Source organism: Nelumbo lutea, chromosome 1 (genome assembly GCF_056320005.1).
Source record: "Nelumbo lutea isolate HS-2025 chromosome 1, American lotus-T2T, whole genome shotgun sequence".
NCBI lineage: Eukaryota > Viridiplantae > Streptophyta > Magnoliopsida > Proteales > Nelumbonaceae > Nelumbo > Nelumbo lutea.
Genome location: NC_142684.1, coordinates 25608157 through 25630757, shown reverse-complemented (window position 1 = coordinate 25630757; position 22601 = coordinate 25608157). Strand labels below are relative to the sequence as shown.

The window sequence follows — 22601 nt, the reverse complement described above, 5'->3', positions numbered from 1 at the left end:
ATTACTCAAGGTATATGTATATATACCTACTTCATGAAAAGTTTGAAGTCGTGTAGGCGTTTAAGATTTTCAAGGTAGAAGTAGAAAAACAAACCGGAGACAATAAAATTGGTTTGGTCTGATAGAAGAGGAGAGTATTATGGGAGGCATACAAACTTGGGACAAAGTCTAGGACCCTTTGCGTTGTTCTTAAGAGAACATCGAATAGTCGCACAGTACACTATGCCCGGATCACTAGATCAAAATGGTGTAGTTAAGAGAAGAAACAGAACCCTTATGAACATGGTGAGGAGCATGATGAGTGACTCCATCTTGCCTATAAGCTTGTGGGGAGAAGTTATAAAAACCGCGATATACGTATTAAATAGAGTACCAACTAAATCGGTACCAAAAACTCCATTTGAGTTATGGGTTGGGAAGAAAACCAGTTTGAATCACATACACATTTGGGGTTGCAGAGTTGAATTAAGGGTATACAACCCACAATTAGGGAAATTAGACCCTAGGACCATCAACAGACATTTTGTGGGGTACGCTGAAACATCCAATGGGTTTAGGTTCTATTGTTCACATAATTCCCCAAGAATTGCAAAGGCAAGAAATGCAAAGTTCTTAGAGGACCTCTTGGAGAAGAAGGAGAATCTCCAAAACATTGATTTTAAGGAAGTCCAAAACATTGATAGACATCTTAGCATTGTTCTGCCTACAAACTCTGTTATAGTACGAGAAGAACAACCGGCAATAGAACAAACTACTAAAGTAGAAGCGACTGTTGCTCATCAAGAAGAACCTATGGAGGAAATACCATAGCCGTAGGGAGCATAGAGGCACCGATGCTTCCTAGGAGATCAACTTCAATAAGAAAAAGCACCGCATCCTCCGATTATGTATACTTTCAAGAAACAGAGTTTGATTTGGGTCCTTTTATAGGCCCAGTCACATTCAGAGAAGCCACAGAAAGTCATAACTCCATGCTTTGGCTTGAAGCCATGAAAAGCGAAATTGACTCCATGGTCACTATTGGTGTTTGGGATGTAGCACCGCTTCCGATAGGTGCTAAAACAATTCCATGCAAATGGATACTTAAGACTAAAAGGGCACCTATTGGTAAAATTGAGAGGTACAAAGCAAGACTAGTGGCCAAAGGGTATGTTAGCACCTGATTTTTGCTTTGTCTGCCGCCTGAACCTCTAATTCACCCCAAAAACTTGATCAGACCCTTTCGACCTCTCTGAAGCACCCAAAAACCTATAAAACCCAAATTTCACCCAGAGAGCCCTTAGATTCACCATTAAACCTGCCCGATACCTATCTGATGACCCCAATCGACCTTCACACCTCACCCATTAGATCAGACACAACCATCAGACCTGGGACACCCCAAAACCCTACCCTATGAAATTTCACCCAAAACCGCCTTCATTTGCCCCCTCATCAAATGAAGATTTCATTTCGACCTTCATCATTAGCCTAAACACCTAGAGCCTAAATTACCTTGATCTTGACACACCTGAACCAATCAGATCATACCTTTAGACTTCGAACACACCAAAACACCTTCCCATGAAGTTTCAGCCCTAGATTCCCTCATTTGTCCCTCCATCAAACCAAGATTCCATTTTGAAACATTCCATTAGCCCAAATTCCTATAACCTCGACCCTCTGAAGATAGGTCAAACCAAATCCTAAACACCCTCAAATACCCACCTATGAAATCTTAGCCCAAAACACCTTCATTTCCCCTCGACCACTCACTCAGAATATCCAAAACCCCGCCTCATGAAATTTCATTCAAAACTACCCTTGTTTGCCTCTTCATCCAAAAAGATTCCGTTTTGGCTAATCTCGTTAACCCACACTTGCACAACCCCATTCCACCGTCAGACCCATCTCAGCCCTCCATCTTTTATCCAAAATCTCAGCCATTCATCCAAAACCCCGGTTTGACCCGATTTGGCCAAAATTATAAAAATGCCCCTGAGTTCTCAAAATTTATGAAATTACCCTTCTGCCCTCATATTTAACCATGCCTTTCTTCCTCATTCGGGGGATTCAACTCCTGGTTCGAACACAGGCGGAGCAGTGGCACCTAACCTCTCCAACTCCGGCATCCACCTCATTCGATCCCTCTCCCTTTTCCCTTCTCTCTTCTTCTTTTTGTTCTTTTTTCTTATTCTTCTTCTTCTTCCTCCTTTCTTCTTCTTTTTCCTCTTTCTTCTTCTTCTCAGATTCGAAAAAGAAATATACTATTCACTCTCTTCCCCGTTTGAACATCGAACCAGCGGCGGAGCGGCTTCCACCCCATCTCCAGCCTTCCCTCCCGTTTTCTTCTTCTTCTTCTTCTTCTTCTTCTTCTTCTTCTTCTTCTTCTTCTTCTTCTTCCCCATCTTTTCTCTCATTGGCGAACCACTATCCGCCTTCTTCTCATATGAAAATAGAGTAGTTGTAATGGCAAATTTCTCCCCCTTATCCCACTCGAATCCGATGGAAATCTAGATCAGTCATCTCTCTCTTCATTTGACTGCTGGCGTGAGCAGGAGAGTTGTAGCAGTGGCGATACTCGTTCAGCTGCCCTCCCATTCGCACCACCCTGTTTCAAACGTCATCGCAGCATTCATCTTAGGCTAAATCTGCCTGAGAACCAACTGTAGCAGATCACGTTGGATTCGGGCAGAGCTCCCACTTAGAAGAAGATCGCCACCTACTTCAGTCTTTACGTCTCCATTTTCTATCAGCTCTGTTGCTCAGGTCAACGAACCAAGGTCGCCGTTTGCTGAAACCTTCCCTTGTCTCGTTTTCGTTCAAGGCTCGACTTACAGCGGCAAGACTGATATCCCAATCAGGCGAAGATCATATCCAAACCACCTCTTCGGCTCGCCAGACTTTAGTATCGTTCTCCTTGTTCGTCATGTGTCTCAGATCTCCAGTTCAAGCCAACATCAGGTGAAATAAGCTTAACCAGCATTATTTTCCAATTCGACTTCTATACATATTATGTTTCCTTGATTTTCCGCAATGGATTAGTCGAGGTTAAGAGGGAAAGAGCCGAAGGAGAATCAACTCCTGTAAGCTCCGGTAATCTCTTAATTCCCCCCACCCCATCATGAACATTATCGAAGCTATCTTCAAGCATGCTAAGATTAAATTAATATCTTTTGTTCTTTTTTTTTTCTTTCTTTCTATTTTCTTTTGTTTTTATGTTTGCAGTTAGAATTTTTATTCAAGTAGTTTGATGTTTTTATTCCTTTGTTTTGATGATTATGCTTAGATTAATAAAAATAGTACTGTTAGTATTTTTGCGAAGGTTGATAATTGATGGTAGATCTTATTTTGTGTCTATGTTTTTATCTTCATTGGAATTTAAATTAAATAGATGGTGAGTAGGTGCTTGTTTCTGATGTGCGAGTTAGTGGATTATTATCTTTTTATATTTGATTAATTGATTGTTATTATTATTTGCTCTCAATTTCCCATGTGGGCTGCTCCCCTTTGGATTCGGGAGACGGGTGCCTAACTCCTTCCCTCTCCCATCCTAGACTTACCCGGACTGGTTGGATCAGTCAGTTCCTTGGGTTACGGGAGTCACTATTGTGTTAAACTAGTGGGTGGCGATTCTATTTTTAGCCCGAGAGGCAAGTGAACTGGTTTTTTCGATGTTCACAGACTGGTGACTCCTCTGGGGAGTTCTTGGACCATAGGTGAGGCCTACATGGGGCCCATTTGGCTTCAAAGCTTTTTCTTGTATATAAACATGCTTCTATATTGCTTTTCTTTTATTAGAATTATAATTGCTTGTTTCTTGATGATTAGTAGATATTTGCTTATTGTTTTATTTCTGTGATTTCTTGTTTGTTTGTCCACACTCTTCACACACCATTTGCATTAGATTTTAGCATCCTATTTCCTATTAGGAGGGGGGCCAGTACGTGCTAGGCCATTTGAACCGCACCGACAACCCACAAACCAGCCACCAACCTGAGAAGCCCATTTGTCTGATGGGTGGAGGTTTGAAGGTTGGCAACCTTGTTGGAACCACCGAGTCTAGGTGTCAAACCCTTCCCTCATGCATCATTGTCCACGTATCAGCCTAGTTAGTTAGGGTGTTAACCACCCTTGTTTTGTTTGCTTGCATGCCCCTTGTGGGGCCCACATGACCACATCAAATAACAACACAAAAAAAGATAAAAAAGGACACAAAGCCAAAAATAAATAAAAGGTCAAGAGTCTAAAAAATTAAAAAAATTTAAAAAGTAAAAAATCAAATATTAAAAAAAAAATAAATAATACATATAATAATAAAAATAAAAAAAGTAAAAACAAAAAAAATAAAAAAATAAAAAAGGAGTAATAAGGTGAAATGAAAAACAACAAATCAAATATACATAAAATAAAATAAAAAAAACAAATAAAAAATATTCAAATAAAAAAGTGAAAAAGAAAAAAAGAGAAAAGGGTAAAAAAAAGAAAGATGAAAAATAGAAAAATTAAAACTTCCATTAAAAAAAAGAAGAAAAATCAAAATTACATATAGAGCCAAGATATAACAATAAATAAATAAAAAACTCGATGAGAAAATTAAAGGGAAAGTTTTTAAATTGGAAAATAAAAAAAGAGAAGAATAAATATATAAAAAATGTAAATAAAGAAAAAATACAAAACATTTTGAAAAATCCAAAAAAAAAGCAATGAGTCAAAAAATAATAAATAAAATAAAATAAAAGCATAAAAAATATCATAATTGAAAGCAAAAGATTACATATGTATGAGAAAAAAGCAAAAGGAAGAAAAAAGAAGAAAAACAAAAAATGTAAAAAAGAAAAAAAGAAAAAAATATTAAAAAATAATAAAAACATAAAAAAGAGAAAAAAAAGAAACAAAAAACCATTTTCTGAAAAATACAAAAATAAAAAGATGTGTTAAAAATGACATAAAAAGCATAATGTAACAATTTAAGAAAATTATAAATATATGGGAAATCAAATAAGAAGTTCAAAAATCATCAAAGGTAGAAGAAAGAGAAAAAGAAAAGGGATTAGAAATAAAAAAAAAAAAAGAGAGAGAATGAAGAAAGAAAAAGAAATAAAAAAATGAATAAAAAATAAAATAAAAATGAACAAAAATCAATTTGAATATTTCTTTTGGGCATTTAAGAAAATTAATCATAGCACAAATATATAAAAAATAACCAAGAATTAAAAATCTAAAAAGAAAAAGAGAAAAAGAAAAGAAAAATACTAAAAGCATAAACAAAAAAATAATTAAAGAATATATGTATAAACAAAAATAAAATGAAAAGTGAAAAATGAAAAAAAAAAACAAAAATATATTAATCACTTTAGATTGGTCAAGGAGTCAAAAAAAAGGAAGAAAAGAAAGAAGAGAGATAATAGATAAGTAATAACAAAGTTGTAAAATGTGGGATTTGTATATAATGATAACCTGAAAAAAAAAAGAGAAAGAAGAAAAAAGGTAAAAACAAAAAGACAAAAAATTATTTAAATAAAATTAAGAGAAAAATCCAACATTAAATAGAAATGAAAACATATTGAAAAGTCAAAAAGCCAAAAAATAAAATACAAAAAAAGGAAAATTCCAAAATCCAAGGAAAATACAAAAAAAAAAAAAGAGAAAAGCCAAAAAAGTTGAAAATTACAAAAAACAAAAAATTAAAAAAAATGGGAAAAATCCAAAAATAAAAAAAAATTGGAAAGTGAAGGGAAGTCTAAAGGATAACAAATGGAAATTTTAAAAATAAAAAAATAAAAGAAACGGTAGAAAAGAAAAATTAGAAATGAAAGGAAAGAGGAAATAAAAAATATAAAAAAGAGAATCTTAAATCTAAAAAAGAGGAAAAGTCAAAATACAAAAAAGGGGTGAAATCCAAAATACAAAAAAAAAAAAGAGAAAATCACACAAAAATATAAAATCAATAAAAAATAAGAAAGAAAACAAAATACAAAAAAGGGGTAAATGCAAAAATGGCAATATATAAAATAACAAATGGGGATATATAAAATAAAAAAAAATGAGAAAATACAAAATCAAACAAAAAGAAGAAAAAAGAAAAAAAGAAGAAAAATCCAAAAACCCAAAAAAAAGAAAAGAGAAAAACAAAAAAAAGCAAAAAATAATAAAAAAAATCCAAAGTTCAAAAAGGAAAATCCTAAATAAGAAATAAAAAATATTAATAATAAAAAATCCAAACTAAAATGGGAAAATTCAAAATCTGGACAACACAACCAAAAGGAAATATAAAATCCATAAAAAGGGAAACAAGTCAAGGAAAAAAAAAACAAAATTCAAAAAAGAAGTGACGGAAGAATCTAGAATATCAAAAACAAAGAATGAAAAAAGGAGGTATGATCAATCGAGAATCAAATCAAAACACAGCCTTAGAAAGTAAGACTATATTTAATCGAGAATCAAATCAAATTAACAATCGGGAGGTATGATCAATGACTATTATACAGAGGTGTAAAGTATATAGAAACACTGAACGAATGATGTTGGCATTATTGAAGGAGGTATGATCAATGACTATTGATGAAGGAAGATTTGGCCCAACCTCTCTATTACGTGACACGTGGCAGAAACAACAGCTCGGCAAAAGGGGCCAAGCCTAGGCGGGAACAAGGGGACACGAGCGAACTGAACTCACTACCGGGGGCTCGAACTCACCCCTTGTAACAGCTCGGGATACATTTCGCCGAACTGACCCACGTTTTAACAGCTCGGGATACACTTCACCGAACTGACCTTGTGACAGCTCGGGATACACTTCGCCGAACTGACCCACCTTGTAACAGCTTGGGATACACTTCGCCGAACTGACCTGCCCTATAGATACCGCCGAGCTCAAGAACGCCTGACACTAAGGAAGTTCGTGCCCAAGGGCGCCGCGCCTGACTGACTTGGGATCTGACGTTTGGCGGCAGCACCCTGAACGGCCACCTGCCACCGCCACTGACACCGCCATCTCCAATTAGATGACGGTTAGGCGGTGACGGTTCTGTCTCAGCAGAAAGGACGACGGACGAATTGACAAGCACAAGGGTAATCATACCTGACCTGACAAGGGCCCCGAGACGAGTGCACGAAGTGATTATAAGAGCCCCCTACCACCCGACAACAGAGGTATGCAAAAGCTTTGCGCTATCTAGTATTACCTTGCTTTTGAAGGATTCTAACTTGAGCTTCGGAGCCTCTACACCAGGTTCCCCCTGGAGCTTCCCCATCTCCTCCATTTCAGGGTCCCTGCTACCCCGTTCGGAAGCAAGGCCGCGGATAGTTAAGACCGACCGGATCGTGCTCCATCAATTGGCGCCGTCTGTGGGAACACGCTTCAAAAAGCCTCCCTCCAAAGTTCGATAACCCCTTTTCTTCAAAAAAAAAAAAACCCAACACTCATGGCCTTTTCCAGCAACACAGGACGTGGCATGGAGACAAACGCCACCGGGGAACAACTTCAAGTCCCCGTGGTGTGCGTTGGACAGTTCACCATCCCCCTTTCAGCGGATGGGATCCCCAGCTTGAACACGCCACAAGCAGTGGCACCCGTAAACCCTCCTACCACAAGCATCCCCTTTCCTCCCCCCATTCAGACAACCTTCACTGAACCGACTGCCGCCCCCCTGGCAGCCAGCCAAAACCGGTTGGAGGACTTGATGCAGTGCATGCGGGCAATGCAAGCCCAAATGCAACAGTTCCAGCAGCACCAGCTTCACCAGCACCAAGTGCTGCACAACATCTCCCAGTATCACTATCAACAGCAGTTCCCCCAAATGCCACTGAACCAACCACTACTTCCACCTCGCCACCCCGCTCCGAGGCCGGTCAAGGCCTCCCCGCAGGATGGACGCCCCCACCAGGCGAAGGTCTCCCGGCCCCAGAACCACCTTAACAGCCAGGCCTCGTCCCCAGGCCGAAGAGAGAAAAGTGTCATCCCCGCCTCTTAACCTGCGGGTGGGTCGGGAATCTCACCCACGAGGACGGCACCCCGGCGCTCCAAGCCCGAGCTCCCGCTCACCGAAAACCGATTCAGTTCCCTGGCGGCGGGCTACCAGCATTTCGGGCCCATCGAGCTCGGTAACACGGAGGCCAGCAACGCCAGTACAAGGCCCGCTCAACGGCAAAGGCTCCGGTGAAGTCGTCGAACTGCCACCCGTGCCTTGTCGGAATCCAGAGGCAAAGACACAAACTCGGACGAGGTAGGGGCTGCCCCGGTTCTCTCGGTTCCTTCCCCCCTCGCATCGGAACTCCTGGCGGTCCCCTTACCCAAAGACTTCAAACTCCCACCTCTGGACAAGTACGACGGGTCCTTCGACCACAACGACCACGTTGACGCCTTTCAGTCCCAAATGCACCTCGCCAGGGCCAGGGAATCATGCATGTGCGTGGCCTTTACCACCACCCTCAGGGGGGTAACCCGCACTTGGTACAGGAACCTGGCCCCCGGGTCGATAAAGTGCTGGGCCCAGTTCGTGCAGGTCTTTACCGCACACTTCGTCACCAGCCAACAGTGCCCCAAAACAGAGGAAAGCATCTTCGGAGTAGTCCAAAGAGAAGGAGAATCCATTCGGGGCTACATCAAGCGATTCAACGAAGCATGCCTACAGATACCGCAGTTGGACCCTGCAGTGCAGCTCGCGACGGCAAAAAGAGGGGTGACGCACAAAGAATTCAAATGGCACATGGTGAGCAACCAGCCCGCCACCGTGGCCGAATTCCTCAAACTCGCAGATAAGTTCATGAGGACAGAGGAAGAAATCAACCAACAAACCGAAGGCGGGAACGAGAAAAGAAAGAGAGAAGGCGAGCTCTCCAACCCGGTGAATAGAAAAAACCCGACCCGGGAGCCGAAGCCGAACCAGTCGTTCTGGGCCCCCTAGCAGTTTGGACGGATTACACGTCGTTAAACATGAGGCGGACGGAGATCTTAATGACGATCAAAGACGCCCCGTACGTTAAGTGGCCACCTCGCCTAAATGGAAATCCGAACGAGAGAAATAAGAATTTGTATTGTAGTTTCCATAGAGACCATGGTCATAGCACCGAACTGTGTAATAACCTCCGGGACGAGATAGAGGGGCTCATCCGTCACGGATACTTGAGAAACTTTGTACAGCACAACAATAATAACAATAAGGCAGGTCGGCAAGGGGAGCACGAAAAGGATGCCCCCGAGTCTAGCAACAGACCTGCCGAACCATTGTAGAAGCAGCCTCCGGAAGAGAGGCCAGTTCGGGGAACCATCCATGTAATAGTGGGAGGTTCGGTGGTAGCGGGGTGTACCTCGGCAGCAGCTCGGACTTCAGTTCGCGAAACGACCCTCGAAGAACGGAACCCCCCAAAGAGACCAAAGACCGAAGAACCAATCTTCTTCACGGAGGACGACGCGCGAGGAGTCCACTACCTCCATGATGACGCGCTTGTCATTAAACTAAGGATCAGCGACTTCGAGGTCAGGCGCGTACTCGTAGATTTGGGCAGCTCAGCGGACATCCTCTTCAAATCAGCATTTGACCAGCTGCAGTTACAGAGGAGCGAGCTGAAGCCCGCGAACACTCCCCTGGTGGGTTTCAGCGGAGAGGAAGTCAGGTCCCTCGGAAAAGTAATTGTCCCTGTGGAAGTCAGCACATGGCCTTGTGCGGTCAGACTCAACCATGATTTCCTGGTAGTCGTGACCCCCTCCCCCTACAATGCCATAATAGGGCGGCCGATCACGCATATCCTACGGGCGGCGGTCTCCACCTACTATTTGGCCATGAAGTTCCCTACGAACTTCGGTGTAGGGGTAGCGCGGGGCGACCAGCTCGAGTCCCGCAAGTGCTATGTTGCCACCCTGAAGGGAAAAACCATGGCGGCCGACGACCTCGAGCTGGAGCGGCCTGCGGGGCAAGGTGAGCAACGAGCTTCGCCCAGAGAGGAAACTGTCGCAATCCCGACTTCGACTACGGACCCAGCTCGCACACTAAGCATCGGAGCTTCCATCGAGGATCCCCTACGAACCAAACTGGGAGCAGAGGCAAAGTACCCAGAGATAGAAAAACTAGCATATGCCCTAGTAATAGCAGCTCGGAAACTCCGCCCATACTTCTAGGCTCACACCGTCATCCTCCTGATTGACAAACCTCTTAGACAAGTTTTACTCAAACCCGAGGTTTCCGGTCGACTGACAAAATGGGCCATCGAACTTAGTGAGTACGACCTCCAGTACAAACCGAGAGCCGCTATCAAGGCCCAAGCTTTGGTAGATTTTATCGCCGAGTGCACTTTCAGCCACAAAGCCCCACAGGTCGAGCCCGAGGTCCCTAGTTCGAGCGAACCCGGAGCTCCTGAGCCCATAGTCTGAACCCCGTGAAGTAGCAGCCAGTGTAGCATCTCTTCTGGTCAGGCGAAGCATGAACTGGGATGAGGAGCCCTGGATCCTTCACGTGGATGGTTCCTCGAACCGGCAAGGCAGCGGAGCTGGAATAGTCTTGTGCGGCCCGAGCGGCACAAAATTAGAATACGCACTACGCTTTGAGTTCGCGGCATCCAACAACGAGGCAGAGTACGAAGCAATGATCGCCAGGCTGGACCTAGCGCGAAAGGTAAAGGCAAAACACTTGGTCATCTGCAGCGATTCTCAGCTCGTGGTGAACCAAGTTACCGGTGAGTACGAAGCACGCAATCTCTCCATGATCGCATATTTGGCCAAAATAAAAGAAGCCCTGCTCAACTTCCAGTCACACATCATCAGGCAAATCCCGAGGTCAGAAAACACTGAGGCCGACGCCCTGTCCCGGTTAGCCAGTACAAGTCAGAACAATATGAGAACTGTGTACATAGAGGACTTACCTCGGCCTAGTATTCTTGGGGGGACAGAGGAGGTCGCTCCTGTCTTGGAGGCAGAGCCGAGCTAGATCGATCCACTCGCGAGCTTCTTGATAGACGGAACCCTCCCTGTAGAACGCAATGCGGCCAAGAGGGTGCAGCGCCAGGTAGCCAAATACATCATAATAGATGAACGGTTGTACCGGCGGTTGTACACGCTCCTCTATTTGCGTTGCCTGCGACCTGCCGAAGCCGAGTTCGTACTCCGTGACACTCATGAAGGCCTGTGCGGCGGACACTTGGGGGGCAGAGCACTCGCCCAAAAGGCACTTCGACAAGGATATTACTGGCCAACGATGAAGGCAGAAGCTGTCGAGCTCGTCAGAAAATGCGATAAGTGTCAAAAGCACGCTAATATCCACCATCAACCTGGCTCCGACCTCAAATACCTCGCCAGCCCGTGGCCCTTTGCACAATGGGGCATCGACCTCCTAGGGCCATTCCCACCAGCAACAGGCGGAAGAAAATTCTAAGTTGTTGCAGTAGATTACTTTACGAAGTGGATGGAATCCGAACCTCTGGCAACTGTTACGGCTCGAAACATACAAAACTTCTTTTGGAAGAACATAGTATGTCAGTTTGGGTTACCTCGGGTTCTAATCTCCGACAACGACAAACAGTTTGAGGATATCAAGTTCCAAGAATGGTGCCAGAACATGGGGATTCGGCAAAATTTCACGTTAGTCGCGCACCCGCAGGCAAACGGTCAGACGGAAGTAATGAACAGAGCCATCTTGTGCGGACTGAAAGCACGTCTGGATCGAGCTAAGGGATTGTGGGCCGATGAGCTACCAAGTGTCTTATGGGCTCACCGAACTACCGAAAAAGCAGCCACGGGAGAAACCCCCTTCAACCTCACCTACGGCACTGAAGCAGTGATCCCGGCGGAAATCGAAATACCAACATTGCGATTAGAAACATACGACGATCGGATGAACGGAGATGAGTTACGTAGCAACCGTGACCTACTGGACGAGGTAAGGGACCTCGCGCACATCCGAACAGCGGCATACCAGCAGCAGGTAGCTCGCTACTACAATAGCAGAGTAAAGCAACGAAGCTTTCGGGTCGGCGACCTGGTCCTTCGTAAGATTATGGTGCCCGAACCCGGCATGGGCAAGCTTGGACCTAATTGGGAAGGGCCGTATAAAGTAAAAAGAGCGCTCGGGGGCGCATACGAACTCGAAACCTTGGAAGGCAAACGAGTACATCGAGCGTGGAACGTTGCGAACTTAAGGCGATACTATCTATAAACCACCAAGCGAAGTGGATGAAATCAGGTCCTAGGTGCCATGAGGCAAGCCAAGAGGAACTTCGGCGTAGACAAACAAAGAAGAGCATATTATCAGCTCGGCAAAAAACCAGTTTGCGGCATAAAAGACCGCGGAAATTTAATAACCCGGACAGTGGCAGACAAAGAAACAGTTCGGGGAAGATGATCAATGGGAAAAAGACATTCCATTGCAAGAAACAGTACATTGACAAAAAAAAAATTACATGCCCGGAGCCACTTCTTCGCCGTCGGAAGGCACTTCAACAACACCCGAAGGCCCTCTCCTTCAGAGTCCAGCTCGCTATCGGCAGCATTGGCCATCTCCTGAGTTATACGCGAAGTGGTTATGGCACTTACATTGAGGTCGGGGTACGTATTCTGGATCATCCACCGGCTCAACTTGAACCCCCTCCTATAAGAGTCCACCATTAGATCGTCAAAACGCAAAGAGGCAATATAGTCTTCAACTGCATTCTTCTTGGCGTCTTCAATGCCTTGGGAAAAAATCTGTGTTCTCTCCCTGATGTCCTCCTGAAGATATTCGACTTGATGCTGCAAATCCAACTTCAAGTCCGCCATATGCTTGACAACTACCCCCATGGCCTCGGTGTCACGCTGAGACCTCGCCTGCCTAGCCATCGCGACGCGGGCAGCCTCTTCAGCAGCATAAGCAGCCGCCTCAGTAGCCCGGGTATTTGCCTCTGCAGCACGGAAGGCTTCTTCAGCAGCATTAGCGGCAGCCTCAGCAGCTCGCGTCTGTCGCGAGCTCCTCTCCACTTGGGCCGCCAAGGCATGAATTGAAGAATTCACCTACCAAAAGAAACAAGTGAGCAAATGACAGCAGAAGCAACAGAATAAAAAAGGAAGACGGAATCTAACTTACCACCATGGCATGTGTTATGGCGCGGCAAGCGACCTGATTCAAGGGAAGATCGGTCCACGCCGCGACCTCCTCAGGGAACGTAGCGTCCCTACTCTTCTGAAGAGCGTAGTTCGGCGTCAACACGCTCCTAAACTCCCCTTGAGCTCTCGAGCCTGAGGGCCCAGCCCGCGTATGAGCAGACCCGGAGTGAGCAGGAGCACTTGAGTACGCAGGAGCGCCCGTATGAGTGGTCTCAGCGTAAGGCACCTGGCAGTTTTGTGCACCGGTGGAGTCACTTCGGGCTCCCTGGGCAGATCCTCTGGCGTATGGTCTAGAACTTGAGGCTCCTCATCCAGGGGCAGCTCGGTACGAGTTCGCTTGGCGACCCGCTTCCTCCTCTTCATACCTTGAAACAAACGCCTCCCACGAGTTCTCTCCGCGTCCATGACACCTGTAGAAACGAGTTCGACATCAGAAAATAAAAATAAAAAATAAAAAAAAAAAACAAAAAAAAAACGAAAAGAACAGAGCAAGCAAGAACCGCATAGCTAGAAACCTACCCGAACTCAGGCCGGCTGCAATAAGCTTGGCCTCCGTTAAGTAGTGGTGGCACTTTAAGCCTTGCCGTGCCCATTGCCGGAGACCCTTCACCGTCTCTTTATCAAGAGTTACGCGCAAATCGGGAGCGGCCTCACCCCACCCGGTCTGAAAGGGCCATCCTTGTGCACTTCGCACGCTGAAGTAGTCCCGCTTCCAAGCCGGGACCTTATTAGGAAGATCGTGCAGAAGCTTAAAACCCTGGCGAGGAGAAAGGTAATACGCCCGTCTCCCCCCAGGAAGAGAACCCGCCTGTCTCTTGAGCATCAAGATAGAGGAGAATATCTCTAAGTCTAAGGGGAAGTTCTGCTCGCAAAAAAGGGAAACTGTACCCACCAGGTTCCGAATAGAGTTCAGATGAAGCTGACCAATGGTGACACCGAAGTGGTTTATGACTTCGACGAGAAGGGGATGGAAAGGAAGTCGCAACCCCACGGCGAGCTGCTCTCGAAAAATCACGATCTCGTCAGGACCGTGTTCCCAAGGAAATCTGCCCGAAGGAATAAAATATGTGTACCCCCTAGGAAGATTGTAAGACAGAAGTATGGATTGAAGCCCCTCAGGCGTCATGGTTGAAGGACCAAACCTGTCTAGCATCCGACCTCGGCGGGTGGTAGACGCCAAACTACCCGAAGCGACTCGTCCTACTGGTTCATGGTCCTCAAGCTTCACCTCAGGATCACTGAGGCAGTCTGGGGACATGGCTCGGTTGGTGGAACCTACGTCGGCCCTACTCGAAGAATCGTCTGAGCTATCAAAGCTAGACATTGGGGAAAAGATGGATTCAAGAAAATACTCACCGGAAAGTTTGAAGAAGAAGCCAAAGAACCGTGAAGACTGTATAACCAGCCTTGACACGAGCTGGAAAAGATTTGGACGCGAGCTGAAAGGTTGGACGCGAACTCAGTAGATAAACTGCAGAAGTGACAAACCAACTGGGGTCCCCCACTATTTATAGCTACAGTAACCAAGAATCGACCGTGCAAACTGATGACGATCCGACGGCCCACGTTATTACCGACCGCACAACCCTTAAGGTCGAGGCGTGATTGGTGTACGTCTTTCCGAAAAAAGTGAAACGTTAGCGCACGTCTTTTTGAAACCGACGTCGCTTCGACACGCGGCTTTTTCGAAACTGACGCGCCACACGTCTCCCTGATAGTCGCCCGCGCACATACAGTAGTGGCGTGCCTTTTTGAAATGACCCGCTGTCACGTCTCAGCGGCGCGAATTGGTTTGAAATTTAAAACGCACGCTGTCACAACCACCAGCGTTCTTGAGTAAGCACGTTTCCAGCCTTCTCGGAAACCGAAAGAATCCTAGCAAAAGCATCTCGCGCAGTGAAGGTTCGAAGGACGGGACAAATCCACCTGCTACCTCGCGAAACTCCCAGCACCATGGCAAGACCCCCGGCGCAAGGAGTGGGGGGCAATTGATGAAGGAAGATTTGGCCCGACCTCTCTATTACGTGACACGTGGCAGAAACAACAGCTCGGAAAAAGGGGCCAAGCCTAGGCGGGAACAAGGGGACACGAGCGGACTGAACTCCCTACCGGGGGCCCGAACTCACCCCTTGTAACAGCTCGGGATACACTTCGCCGAACTGACCCACCTTTTAACAGCTCGGGATACACTTCGCCGAACTGACCTTGTAACAGCTCGGGATACACTTCGCCGAATTGGCCAATTGATAGCAAATTCTTTGTAATGGAGGGAACATATAGGATATCATTCAGAACTAAAGGACGCACAAGAATACTCAAAAAGGAAGAACTAGTATCGAGTATAGACAAACTTGCTCCATTTCCAATCTTGATTTGACTAGTGCTAGGATATTTTGTGTGTAACTTCTTGTTATTAAGGTCCGCTATGATATGATTTGTGGCTCCCAAGTCTGGGTGCCACACTGCATCATTGTTGGAGACTATTGTAGATGTTGCATTTGCCACCTTAAGTTCATCTGTCTTCTTGCTGTAACAGTAATAGCAATTAACAACAGTATGATTTTTGCGCTTACAGATTTGACATGGGCCGTTTGAGCGTTGAGAGGTAGTATTTGATTGTTGCGCCCCATTTGTGTTCTTCTTTGAAAGAGTGTTTTGCTTGTATTCATGATGTGGTGCCGGTCTTTCTTTGATATTTTGACCTCGCACAGCAACATTAGCATTGAACATATTTCCCTCTAACCCTGTTCTGTAGTACTCACGGTGAAGCTCGTGATTTATAAGCATCCCTTGGAGTTCTTTAGATCTAGTGGTAATAGAAGTTACAAAAGCCTCATAATCCGGGCCCAGGCCAATTAGTATACATAGGTTAAGATCATTTTCAAAAATAGGAGCTCCAATAACAGACAAACTATTAGCAAGTGACTTTGCTTTTTGAAGGTAATCTACCATGGGAAGCATATCTTTTTTGAGAAGTTGAAGTTCGAAGTTAAGTGGCATCATCCGAATATGTGATTTGGATGCAAAGAGTCTTTTAACTATTTTCTACAGTGTGGCTGATGTAGTGCATCCGATCATTTGTCCAAGAACTTCTGTCATCGTGGACAACAACTAACTCAGTAGAAGAGCATCATGTTTCTCCCACGTTAGATAATCTGGATTGGCAACTTGCTATGCACCAGATCTGGTACTAGAAGAGGTCTCTTCAACGCTTGTGAGCAATCTTATAGGGCATTGGTATGACCCATCAACATAGCCTAGCAGACCTGTACCCTTGAGTGCATTATAAATTTGTGAATTCCATAGCAAGTAGTTGCAATGATCCAATTTCACCGTCACAAGCTGAATAATATTCATACTAGGTAGCCTTGGAGTTTGGACTTGGTAGGAAGTTTGGACAGACATAGTTTTGTTGCTACTTGACATGGTGGGGCTGTTAATTGGCTCTGATACCATAATAGAGAACACTAAACTTGGGAAGGAAATCTCACACCCTCGATGATTAAGAGAGGGAGTATTTATATTAATGAGAAGGAGAGTCTGATTACAAATACGTAAACATACTTATAACAATAACATATATAGATAAGGAAGCCAACTAAAAGATAAGCATAGGAGTCCAGGTTAATGAGCTTGTGTGTCCTGCATGGGTACGATCCTAGTAGTGTTATCCCGAATAGGAGTTATCTGATCTGATGATGTAGCGAGCTTTTCATGAGCCAAGCTCGAGTAGCTAGTGAATAGCACGGCTCATGGCCACCCCTAGGAGGAAGATGATGAACAGTAGCTTCTGTCCTTTTTTATTTGATTTACAGATTTATAGAGGGGGTAATTTGGTCAAAAAATGATTTTCTTGTCCCTATTTTCATAATAAATTTCAAAATATATCTTAATTTGCAAATTCATAAAATTTTATTAATATATATATATATATATATATATATATATATATATATATATATATATATATGTATGTATGTATGTATATATTTTTATTTTTAATTTTAGGGTAAAATACAAAAACCTCCCCTGAAGTTTATGGCAATCATAAAAACCTTCCCTATATTTTCATTTTAGCAAAAACCTCCTCTCTATTTTTAACAAAATTAACAAATACCTCCCTTCTGTCAATGAGCAAGACGGAAAATGTTAAAGAGATGATCAATTTTTTCAAAATACCTAATTTACCCTTTAATTAATTATTACTTGAGTTGAGAGCTGCTTGCTTCTCTCTCCTCTTGTCAAACGATAAAAAATAAAAGGTACATCAAGAAAAAGCAGACACTAAATATCGGCAATGATATATTGATTCTGGGGATTGTAACGCCCAAAATTCTCTTTCTCTCAGTTATCTTCCATGGGTAACGGTTGCGGGAAGCTTGGCACCTCCTGCTTCCTCGACGCCAGTGGAGTTCGTCGCCATCATGACATAGTTGTTGTTATATCCGAGCCTCTCGACGAAGGTCTTGGCCACTCCTCTACTACGTTTGCCCTGTTCCCTTCTCGTTTCTCCTCCTCCAAGGTTTACTCGAAGGAGATCACCACCTTTCGATCCATCTCTGGCACTTCTGTAAGTGCCAACACGTCTACCCCTCTCTCTATAGCTTTTGTTGATCTCTATTCCTATAACAGTCTTGATTGAGCTACCGCTTTTGAAAGCTCTACCTCCTCTGCTTCCATTTCCTTGCAACATGTTCCTGCTGTCTCATGAATTCTGGTCCATTGTTCAGAAATTTCAGAGGAGTTATGGGTTTTGATCCCCTCGACAAGGGATTTTTATCTGGTCCTATCGAGAGAGGCTCCATGTCTAGACCTCTTGAGCGTGGCTTTAAAGTCCTTTGGATAAAGGGTCTGATCAGTTCCAGAGGAGCTTCTCTCATGGGGGTTATGCATTTAGACCAAGATCTAAAAAAGGGTCTCTGATTCAGGTTCTCCGGCAAGCCATCGCAAAGATCATCAGTCACGGTTAGAACTCCATAGTTGCCCCGATCAATGGGGTCCTCTCCGTCAAAGAATCCGATTGGGTTGTTGGGTCGGAGAAGAACGGGGAGAATCTCACCATCAATAGCACTAATTTGAGCAGCAAAGGGAGCTTGGATGACGACTGTTCTTTCAAAAGCCAGAATCTTCAATGGGCTAAAGGGAAAGTTGGGGAAGATCAAGTCCATGTTGAGATCTGCTTGCTTCTCTCTCCTATTCTCAAGCCAAGGAAAATATAATAGAGCGAAGAAAAGATTTTTGAAAAGGCCATTGTCTTCAGATGAGGATTGTGGAATGAATCGCATAACTAGAAGGTTGAACTGACATATCTATATGTTGGTAAATAAATATTTAGAGGGGTGCCACCACTACCTCTGCTTCTGGGTTCGAACGAGAAGAAGATGAATAGTGTCTGAAAACCAACACATTTTCAGATTTCAGAGATTTGAAAAGTATTATCAAACGCCACCTTAGATAGTTTAATTTAAGTGGTCTTTTTCTTTGTGGCAGTCTCTATAATAGCCAGTTCCTATTTCCATCCTTTGCAATTAAGTCACCAGATTTTCAATATGATGGCATTGGCCACTTACATACATCGATCGAGCTAATACAATATTTTCACGTGGAAAATATGTCTTAAACTAAATGAGACCAGAATCTAAATAGACATGAGAAAGTTGAGAAGTATGAATTTATCAAATAATAACACATGGGCAGTCAAGAGCTAGTTCAGTGCTCACCTTGTGTGTATTTGAAATTTTGTGCAGAATTGATAAAAGAATTGAGAAGAAATGAATCTTGGTTCTATATCTATTAATTTCAGAAATTGGGAATTTGAATGAAGAAACTTCAATTCTAATTTACCTTGTTCAAGTAATTTATTAAACACACAGTATGAAACTTTGCTTCTTGAAGTATGAAAAGAGAAGTGAATGGTGACAAACCTACAACATACAGTTGACCAAGATGTTAGAGCTTCTTCTTTGGGAAGTTCTTCAAATGGAAAGACTATGGAGACTGGAATTAGGGAATTAGAAGATGAAGCAGTAGCTCCTTATCTTCCTCTACAAGACTGACGATGTTGTTAATTCTGATAAAAAAAATAAATCTCAACATAAACCATTCTTTTTGTGGCTTTCGAAGCATTAATCATTCCTGTTTTTGTTCAATTTTGTCGAAGTTGCTTGCTTTTCTCTCGATTCCTTCTTTTCATTTATGCAATTTTGTTTTTCCATAAAATTCAATCCCTCCCAACTTTGACTTTAGCTAATTAAATTGTTGAATAAGTTGTAGATCATGTTGATTTAATTGATTATTTAATGAGAGATGGATGCGATGATGATTAATGTGCAGTGCCATTCCAAATTTTGTAGTGACTTTATCCATTGATTTTCATTTGAAGGAAAATGATGGATTGGGTTAGTTGTAGAAAAGGAGGAGAGAGAGAGAGGAGGAAGATTTAGATCATATTTTCAAGAAATGTTCTATGGCTCGATAAATATGGCAGCTTATGGGTCCATCTATTATGGATCCAAATGATATGGATGCCCCTTTGATAGAGTGGTGGTCCAAAATTAACTCGGGAGAGGAAATCGTATGGGAAAAATGTGTTTTTATTCTATGGAATATATGGAAGAATAGAAATAGGAAGATCTTCAACAACTATTTAGACCCACCTCAAATGGTTTTAAAAAGGGCTACTGATTCTTTTTTAGAGAACTTTAATTGTAATAATAAGGGGTTAGTCGACGCGTCAAAGTCCTGGAATCTTGTTGCTTGGCACTCTCCTAAATATAGGATCGATAAAGATAAATTTTGATGCCTTGTGCATTGAGGGTAGGCTTGGCCCGGTGGCTTGCATTGCAAGAAATCATCTTGAAGAAGTTTTGGACCTCAAAGCTTATTATCTAGGTTTTACAACCATCAACTTGGCTGAAGTTTGGGCTGCTTGGGAAGCCCACAACTTGGCTCTAAACTTCAAGGGCCATCTCATCATTGTTGAGGGCGATTCAAAGCTGGTGATATCATATTCACAACACAGCCTCAACCTGCCAAGGAAGCTCAGGAAGGCATGTATTTTGGGAGGCTGTTGACAGTTGAAGGAGCAATTAGAGAAGGGTATGGAGTATAGGCATGTATTTTGGGAGGCAAAGGACAGCCTCAGGTAGACAGTTTCTATGGGGCGTAGCCTCCCAAAAGGTAACGGAGGCGTGCAAAGGTTCCTCGGGCCGGACGGAGATTGGCCCTCGAGTGCAAAGGCAGAAGGGAGAAAGTCGGCCTTAGTGATCCGACGGTGCCCGTCTTGTGTAGCTCCTTTTGGATTTATAAAAAAAAAGTGGTTGCTACTTTCGTTCATTATAAACAGATAGGTTGTAGGGGGAGTTAGGTTAGAGGGAGAGGTGGGTGCTACTCTCGTTCTCTAGAGAGAGAAAGAGAGGTAGGGGTGACATATATTAAAAATATATATAAAATGTACATATGAAGATATATATACTGGTCGGTTCGATTAACCATCGTTTTTTTTGTAGGTTAACCGAAAACCGAACTGGTCCTTCGGTTTTCTAAAAATTCCAAACCGAAATCAGACCCATCGATTTAATTAACTGCATTTTGCGGTTCGATTTTCTTAATTTTCTTTGATTTTTTAGTTTTTCGGTTTTTCATGGATACCCCTAGAGAGAGGGGTTGTTGGGGGAATTAGATTGCTACAATTGGTTTTGGTTGTCGGAGTTCATAGGAGTAAGGTTTTGGAAAAGGGTTTTCACTCCCATTAGCTTTGGAGTGCATAACCGCTGTTTAGAGGTGTAAAGTGGGCCGTGCCGCCCTCCCCGGTGAATATTTTGGGGGTCAGCCCGGCACGTCCCATGGCCCAAGCCTGTCATGCCACGGGCTGGGCTGGTCCGTGGGCCGAGCCTTGGGCCAGGTCGGGCCATACATTGGGCCAAAGCAATTTATTTAAAAAAATTGACAATAAACTTAAAATTTTAATTTTATATGAATTTTGTGTATATAATTGCTTATATATACAATAACTAAATGAATTAGTATAATGAAATTAAAAATGTTATTTATTTTATTAATATATTATATACTATATATTATTATATAATTATTATTTATATAATATTATATAAATATATATAAAACATATATAAATATATATGTAATATATATAAATAATATATATGGGTCGTGCCGCGAGCCGTGCCAGGCTGGGATACAGGTGGTATGGCCCGCTCGGTCATGCCATGCCGTGGCAGCCCATGGACCTAAAACCCAAAGCCCAGCACAACACGGACCATCGTGTTGGGCCTGACATGGCCTGTAGACTATCATGCCATGTCGTACCGGCCTATAGACCTAAAACCCCATGCCCAATACAGCATGAACCATCGTATCGGGCCTGGCATAGCCCAAAAGCTATCATGCCGTGTGCCGTGCCGGTCCGATTTGCACCTCTACCGCCGTTCTCTTGCCGTTAGTTTCATTAAAAAATTTTAAATGACTTGGTAAAAAATGATTGATAGATCCATGTGAAAGGTGGATTGACGGGTCCGTAGGATGCAAATTCCTTCCAACACATTGTAGATTGACTCCTTTGTTACTTTTTTTTTTTATTTTTTTATTTGTACAATGGAATTGATTGAAAATACAAATGACATTTTTTGGAAAGTAAAAGGAAGTGTGAAACTCTCTCTTCTATATATATATATATATAGTTAGTAATCAATGCGTGTCCTGAAACTAGATCAAAATCTTTTTTTGGTGTCTTCAGGATAGGGTTGAAGAAACTTTAAGTATTTAAAGAAACTTTTCTTATGTTAAGTTTGTATATAAAAAACATAACACTACTCTTGTTGGGTATATATTAGCTCAGAGGGCCAAACTTTTTTGTGGAGATTTGGTTTGGTGGTCTCCCTCCAAGTTGGCTTTAACATTACTTATGTAATATATTTTTTGCTAATTAATGTTTGTATTTAAAATAAAAGGGGTGTGCCTGAAATATGGAAAGTTTCAAATACCCTTAAAATGGAAAAACCGGGAACCGGTCACCTTATCGGTTCCGTTTTTCCTTAAAATCGTTGATTTTGGATAGCAAACCGCTGAACCAGCCGGTTAACCATTCAAATCGTTCGAACAGTTTTGACCATTTTTCACTTTTTTTTTTTGTTGTCAGAACGGGCCGGCCGTTCGAACCAGTAACCAGACCCCTGACTGGTTCAGTCGCCGGTTCATTTTTAAAAACCATGCTTTTTCATTACTCTTTCACCATAAAATTGAGGAAAATTTGTCAATGCATGCATCATGTAACTCTTTATTTTTTTTCAAGGGAAAATCTATGATGCTAGAAAGATAAGGTATTAGAAGAAGAGTTTTGACCAATCAAAATCCATCTGTTAATTTTCAGAAATACCACTTGACTGGTTAAGACATTTATGATATCAATTCAATGGTCACAAGCTTTTTAGATATCATATCTTTCCGGTATCATAATTAAACCTTTTTTTTCAAATACTCAAACTATCCTTTTCAACATCTTTTCCCTTGCCTTCTTTGAAAAAATAAAATT

The 22601-nt window shown here is 42.9% G+C and overlaps 1 protein-coding gene across 1 annotated transcript; it reads right to left on the bottom strand.

The window, feature by feature from the left end:
* Nucleotides 1-961: 961 nt before the first annotated feature.
* Nucleotides 962-16051, bottom strand: LOC148874012 (uncharacterized). Its single transcript, XM_088951317.1, has 2 exons — nucleotides 15403-16051; nucleotides 962-1056 (listed from the first exon to the last, which is right to left on the bottom strand). The coding sequence occupies exons 1-2, from the start codon at nucleotides 16049-16051 to the stop codon at nucleotides 962-964; spliced, it is 744 nt and encodes a 247-aa protein (XP_088807443.1).
* Nucleotides 16052-22601: the final 6550 nt, after the last annotated feature.